Consider the following 7211-nt stretch of genomic DNA (forward strand, 5'->3'; position numbering starts at 1 on the left):
GAAAGGCTACTTTTGGCATATTTATTGCAAAGAAAAAGCTACCTCATAACAGCTGGCTGTTAGTATTACTTACTCCTCCTTCAGGATGGACTGAATGCACTTCCGCTGGTAGGCACTGAGGGTAATGGTGGGTTTTTGAGGACTTAGTACCTTTTCCATCTTGCGCTGCTGATAGTCTTTTTTCATGGTAACCTTAAGTATCAAACAGAACATAGGTTTTTTGGCTGTGGTTTGCTACATGTTTTCATGGTATCTTTTTACTTTTTAAATGTATTTTTGTTGCTGAAAAGTATTACAGATTTGCCCCCCCCTCCTTTTTCCCCCTCATTGACTCCTTCCCCACTCCTGTCCCCTTCCCAGGCCTTCACTGCATTACTGCCTATGTCCATGGATTATACTTGTAAGTTCTTTAGTAAATCTCTTCCCACCTTCCCTACCCCCTCTGAGAATTTTTTATATTTTATGAAATAATTTTTACAGAACAAACATAAGTACAAAATTTAACAACCTATATTCATTCCTACCTGTTTGATGGCATTGCCCAAATGTCGAAGTTGATCAGGTATCAACTGTAATTCTTTCTTCATGTCTCTCTCACTATCAGAGAGAACTGGAAGCTGAGAATGAAAACTGTGAAGTACTTTTTTCATCCTTTAAAAAAGGCAAGAAAACATCTCAGCTTAAGATCTCTGCTACTTAGGGATGAATCTGGTGTCTATGAAGGGGGCACCACAGAATGACGGGGAAGGCATCACTGCACTGTCTTCCCTAACACACCTCAGGAGAGGTAAGGGAGCCAGCTCCATTCCGCAGGCCTCAGGGAATACCCCAGGCCCACTTCGCGTGGCACTGTTAATATCTGAGCACGTAGCACTAGTAGTACCTGAGCGGGGAACTGAATGTTGTACGACCACTGACCTGTTTGTGATATCTTCTTGTTTTTCTTTGGCTTCCTCATATTTGTCAGCTAAGCGCTCAGCCATTTCCCGCAGACTTTTCCTAATGGCAGAAAAAAAGAGACTCTTAAGGTCCATCCTGATGGTGACGCCAGCTAATGTGGTCTGGGTTTTAGGGCAAGATACAGTTCCAGTCGTCTGGAGCTTTTTGTTTTTTTTTTTCTCCTCCCCAATTTTGGCACTTACCTTTCCTCTCGACAATAATTGAGATCTTCAAGTTGTTTCTTTTTTTGGTCACATAATAATTTGATCCTTCAAAAGCAAAAAAAAAAAAAAAAGAAATGTAATGGAAGCCAGGTCTAGGCCATTACACAGTGTCAGCTGCCTGCCAGGAGCTGGTGGTACGTGAGCAAAGGCCACCTACCTCCGCTGAATCTCCTCCTTGGCCAGGTCGTGTTTAAGAATGTACTGTTCTCTGAACACCTGGGTGGCTCTGCTGATGAGCTGAAGACATTCTTCAGGAGGAGGGGCTGTATCTTTTTCAGATGATCTTTAAAAAAAAGTTTCTACCATTACTTTCCTTTAGTTGAGTAAAACAACTAAAAATTGACTCAAGTCATAGCTGCTTTTTTCCCTTTTTATACTTCCTGTTTATCATTTTCAGGTGCCTCTATATCCATTCTGTCTATTCACTAGCTGATTAAATATGTCCTATGTTTCTTCCAACTCCAACATAGTAAAAAGTACATGAAATGAAATAAATAGCTGAGGAGAGATAAGATGAACCAGTTCTTAAAACCTATAACCTATATCCCATACTTCAAAAATGCTGGATTTGCAACATTGCGTTGCAAAATGCTTCTTATATGCTTTTCAAAGGAATCCGGGGCTTCAGCTAGAATTCGGAGGGGAGACTCTGCCACTTCAACATCTCCTTGAGTACAAAGCAGGGGAGGAGACGCTGGATGGACTGTGCTTCTGCAAAATAAATGAAACAGAATCTACCATGAAGTCGCTTACTGTATCAGAGGAAAGCATTAGCCACATCTGCCCAGAATCTTAAGGAACTATCGAGTGGCACTGTGTGTGTGAGTAACAGGATGCACATTTCTGCCATGAAGACAGACCCTTGGGGAGCTACCCCCTTATTCTACCAATGCTACCATTTGTCAAAGCATTTTGGGCCCTGTCACTCCAAATTCTTTTTGTAAAGATCAAGGCAGCACAGGGTATAAATTCATCATGAACTTTTCTGCAAGGACTCGAGAGCCCGTTACAAGCCAGAATCATAAACAAATGAATCACTCATTTCCTAGGTACAGTTTGGATTTGATCAAAACCAATATTCACCCAGATAACCACTAAATACTGTACTTTCTATATATAACGACTTATAAAAATTACATTCACTTGAGTATTACAAATATTCACAATGGCAATTTCAGAAAGCTTGAAAGACTGCAAAAGTTAACACCATGGTGAGTGACTTACTCTGAATGCAACAATAATCTGGGAGTTTGTTAACAATATTACACTATAGACAACCTGTATTTTAGGGAGTTAGCAGAGAACATGATTTGAATGTATCTAGATAACTTAACATTTCAGTTTTCTTTTCCTCCGAGATTCACATTTTTATTCTGAAGTAACCCAGTGTGTAGGTCTTATTTCACTAAAGGTAGGATGGGTTTTTAAAAATATGCTTGAGGCAAAAGGCAAAAAGGAATTTTTTCAGGGATTTTATTATGTTTATTCTTGCTAGAGTTTTTAGTCTCTTTTAGTGTAAGTAATACAAAATTGATAAGAGTTCTTTTGCTTTCCAAATAGTGTAACTTACCAGTCTTCAAAGAGCATGGGAGTTCCTTGAAGGATAGTAAATTAATGGCAGTATTTCAAACTGTGTCAGTATCTAAAAGTACATGCTTTGAAATGACACCAGGAGACTCAGGAAGGGGGGTGCCAGTGTTCAACACTGGTGGCTTATTCCTGCATTTATAAAACCCAGAATGACATTCCAGGGTTGCTGGAAAAACAAAACAACCACACAGCGCTTATAGCTTCACACGAGTGCTTTAAGAAGGAAGATGACGAGTTCAGCTATATACCACCAGACTTCCAGAGTTATACAGTCTATGACGTCCCTCTGAGCCTGGCAGAAATGGAGAAGTTAAAGTGTGAGCATGGACTTGGGAGTGAGAAAGCCCTGTTTCCTTTTACAAGATGGGCATAATAGTGTGGTCCTTACAGGGTCGCTTTGGTTACAGGAGAAAATGCATGTAACTGCCTTACTTTTAAGTCTGGCACATAGTTAGAACATGATAATCATTGAATATAATTCATATTAATGGAGTTCGCTATTTTAGTATGCTTTCCCATACTTTGAAGTAAAGCTCTTGACTCTCAGGTAGCCAGAGAAGACATCATGCCTAAAACTAATCCTATTCTATCTTTCCAACCCTCATAAGAAGCCAAAGCATAATCCAAGTACCTTCAAGCTGTTTCTAAGGGCATTTTCCCAGTTTAGATCTTGCAGAATTAACAAGTTGTGTGGGGAACACAAAAAAGTACTTACAATAAAGGCCTTATGAGGCATTCATAGGTGCTGGTGATGCAGATCATCGTGGGCCCCAGGATGTCAGGGACAATCCAGAACCCTTGAATGGGAGCTGGCTGCCTGGAAACACACACAGGCACAGGGAAGTTATGAAATGGCAACTGCAGTGGATCCAAGTGTAATGACATGGCTGAGGTTCGCCGCCTTCTCTGGCTGGGCTATCAGTTGCCTGGGACCTGCTCTTAGTGCAGTAACCTCAAAGGTGCTGACCTGGAAACCTGTAATACTCACAGCTTTGACTGGTTTGAAACATGCTGTCACTTAGCAGCCTAGAGGCCATTTGACTTACAAGTCACTCAGGAACCCAGAGCCTCATGATGTGCACTAACCTCAGCAGTTACCATGATTCAGTGAAGTTATACGTGTCTTTCTCCCCAACTTGCACAGAAGCCCCAGCTGTCTCTGCCTAGCCCAGATTAAGTGCTCAGAAACTACCGACTGAATTCAGTCTATCTCACATGAAAAATCCCAGGCAGCCCAACACCTGTCACAGGACTTCATTTTCTGCGCACGGCTTGCATCTCCCTCTTAATCCTGGTTATTTCACTGTAGGAAATGTCTTTCCTGCCAACAGGCTGCTCCATCTGCCCCAATGTTCATCCCACCCCCACAGCACACTTCCGCCCTGGACTGACAATGCCATTTCCTCTCACCTCTTCTGATCTCAACTCTGTAGTTTCAAAATCTCCTATTGTCTACCCTCTGCTTATAAACATGCTCACGTCTCTTCATTCAAAACTCTCTCCACTGTAATTTCAAGCTCCCCCTAACATAGTTTGTCTTCCCTTCTCTTTAGAATCAACAGACTTTAAATTGTAACCTATAAGAGGGGAGGTAGGTAAGGGGGAGTCTGGGAGGTTAAAAATTTTGTATTTTATATTTTCAGTGTGAAATCTACACACAGAAGCGTGCATACGTACAATCTGTAACCACTATCCAGGTCACCAATCAGAATGCTGCCGCTACCAGGGCGCTGATGCTACCCGATCCAGCCTTCCACTCCTTAGAGCAGTCACCGCTATTCTGACTTTTATGATACTCACGCTCCTGCTTTGCTTCATAGTTTTCTATGTATTCCTTCCTAGGCGGTACTTTTACCTGTTTAATTTTACCTCCTGTTTTTGAAATGTATGTAAGTGGAATTTTATTCTCTCTTTTCCCTGTTCACTTTTCACTCTGGTGCTCTCCTCCCCCACCTACGATTGTTTCCCTTCCAGTTCCAGATGAAGCCCCTGTACTGCCAAGTCTAGACTCATGACTCCTTCCTGCTGCTGCCCACTGCCTGCTCCCTGAGGCACCCACCTCCCTGGCATCCTGACATCTTTTCCTTCAGGTTTCCTGTAGTCTTTCTGGCAGCCCTGGACTCGAGTTTCCTTCCTTGGCTGGGCTCCTCTATCCTGACTCACCGACTGTGAGAAAGTGTTGCTCAGACTCTCTTCACAGGTCTCCTCTACTCATGCTAGGCTCCTTTCTGAGTAACCTTAACCATAGACACATTCCAAAGCTGACAATTCCCACATCCATACTGTTCTAGCCCAGATCATCCAAACACCAGAGACACATGTCCAACAGCCTACTGAGTGCCTCCACCTGGATGTGCCACAGGAACAGAAAACTCCAAGTGCCCCCATTAACATGTCTCCATCCTCCCAAACATAACTTTCTCCTATGTCCCACGTGTGTTCAGGGGACCACATCTACCCAGTTATCCCAAGTAGGAACTTGGGAGTCATTCTAGACATTTCCCTTTATTTAGTCATCAAATATTTACTGAACACCCACTAGGCACGTCAGACAGCGAGTATGCCGACAGGAGGGGACAGTAAATGGCAGGAAACAGATATGGTCTCTGCTATCCAGAAACATACTCTAGCAGTGGTGACAGACATTAAACAAATACAGACGCCACCTTTAATGTACTACAGAGAAAACGGCGGAATAAGAGGAGAACCTGAGGTTAGACTGGGGAATCGAGGAGCCCCTTCTGAAGAACTGGTACTAAGTTAAGATCAGGAAGAATCAGTAGAGTTAGCCGAGTGAAGACAGCAAACTACAGCTGCAATTGGGACAAGACTTCCAGAGAGAGGACACAGTACGTGAGGGTCCTGAGACAGGGGAGCTCCAGATGATCACTGGATGAACTGATACTCTTAGGGGTGAGATGCATGTGAGTGTGATGCATACATGTATCTAGATTACTGGGGCAACAACAGTTACCTGTGTAGACAAGGAGTTGGTTCTTACCTGCATGGCAATGGCTTTGTACAAAGGATGTGTTCCACAAAGCATTTCTGTTCCGTAGCAAGTTCCTGTAAACTATCCTTATCTTCTTCATCTACAAAGGAACACATTATCACATTACACAAGTTAACTGATGCACAAATGTCTCCAAATTAAAATGCTGACAATATTAATTAAAAGCAATTAAGTTCTTGTCTCAAACCATTTTTTTTGTTTTGTTTTGTTAATTCTCATCTGAGGATATTTTTTCCATTATTTTTTTTCTTTTTTCAGAGTGGAAGGGAGGAAGGGAAGGGGGTGGGTGGTTAGAGAAACATCAATTGGCTGCCTTCCACATGTGCCCAGATCGGGGATCGAACCCACAACCTAGGTATCTGCCCTTGACCGAGAATTGAACCTGTGACCCTTTGGTTTGCAAGCTGGTGCTCTAACCACTGACCCACACCAGCCAGGGTAAATTTTTATTGTTTTAAGCCATTTATGGCAATTTATAATAGCAGCAATAGAAAGCTAATACAGAAAGCACTTGGTCTTTACCATAAAGTATGGCGTTAGCTGTGGATTTTTCAGTTGCCCTTTATCCGTTTGAGGAAGTGCCTTTCTATTACTACTTTGTTGAGTATCTACACTAATAAAAGAGAAACATGGTAATTATTTGAGGAAGTGCCTTTCTATTACTAGTTTGTTGAGTATCTATATATATAAAAGCCTAAGCGACTGTTACGACCAGAGGATCGGATGACTGTCCAGTAGCTATGATGTGCACTGACCACCAGGGGACAGATGCTCAACGCAGGAGCTGCCCCCTGTTGGTCAGTACACTCCCACAGCCAACCTCCTGCGGTCTCTCCCCCCAGCTGGCCAAGCTGAGGGACCCTACCCATTCACGAATCTGTGCACCGGGCCTCTAGTTTTTAACATGAAAGGCTATTAAATTTTCTTAAATGCATTTTCTCTATTAAGGTAATCATGGTTTTTGTCCTTTATGCTATTGCTATGGTATATAATACATGGATTGATTTCTGGGTGTTAAACTACTCTTGCATTCCTGGGATAAATCCCACTTAGTCATGGTATATGATGCTTTTTATATATTGCTGGATTTGGTTTGCTAGTATTTTGTTGAAGATTTTTCTATTCATATTCATGAGAGATATTTGTCTGTAGTTTTCTTGACATCTTTGTTTGGTTTTGGCATCAGGGTAATACCTCATAGAGTGAGTTAGAAAGTGTTCCTCTCCTATTTTTGGAAGAGCTTATGAATAAGTGATATTTATTCTTCAAACTAGAGGCCCAGTGCACAAAAATTTGTGCACTCGGGGGGGGCCCCTCAGCCCGGCCTATGCCCACTTGCAGTCTGGGACCCCTTGGAGGATGTCCACCTGTTGGCTTAGGCCCGCTCCCTGGGGGATCGGGCCCAAGCTGGCAGTCAGACATCCCTCTGGCAGCCCGGTAGCCCT

General features: G+C 42.7%; 1 protein-coding gene across 4 annotated transcripts in view; it reads right to left on the bottom strand.

The window, feature by feature from the left end:
• Positions 1–7211, bottom strand: part of NUP88 (nucleoporin 88kDa) — a 39290-nt gene that overhangs the window by 593 nt on the left and 31486 nt on the right. For all 4 annotated transcript variants that reach the window (XM_005882576.2, XM_014530224.1, XM_014530223.1 and 1 more), the window contains 8 exons: positions 5755–5845; positions 3469–3570; positions 1716–1874; positions 1321–1446; positions 1143–1208; positions 919–999; positions 525–651; positions 74–192 (listed from right to left, as the gene is read on the bottom strand). In XM_005882576.2, the coding sequence (XP_005882638.1) occupies positions 74–192; positions 525–651; positions 919–999; positions 1143–1208; positions 1321–1446; positions 1716–1874; positions 3469–3570; positions 5755–5845 (871 nt within the window). The remainder of the gene's footprint in view (positions 1–73; positions 193–524; positions 652–918; positions 1000–1142; positions 1209–1320; positions 1447–1715; positions 1875–3468; positions 3571–5754; positions 5846–7211) is intronic.

This window comes from Myotis brandtii, unplaced genomic scaffold (assembly GCF_000412655.1).
Source record: "Myotis brandtii unplaced genomic scaffold, ASM41265v1 scaffold728, whole genome shotgun sequence".
NCBI classification, from domain to species: Eukaryota; Metazoa; Chordata; class Mammalia; order Chiroptera; family Vespertilionidae; genus Myotis; species Myotis brandtii.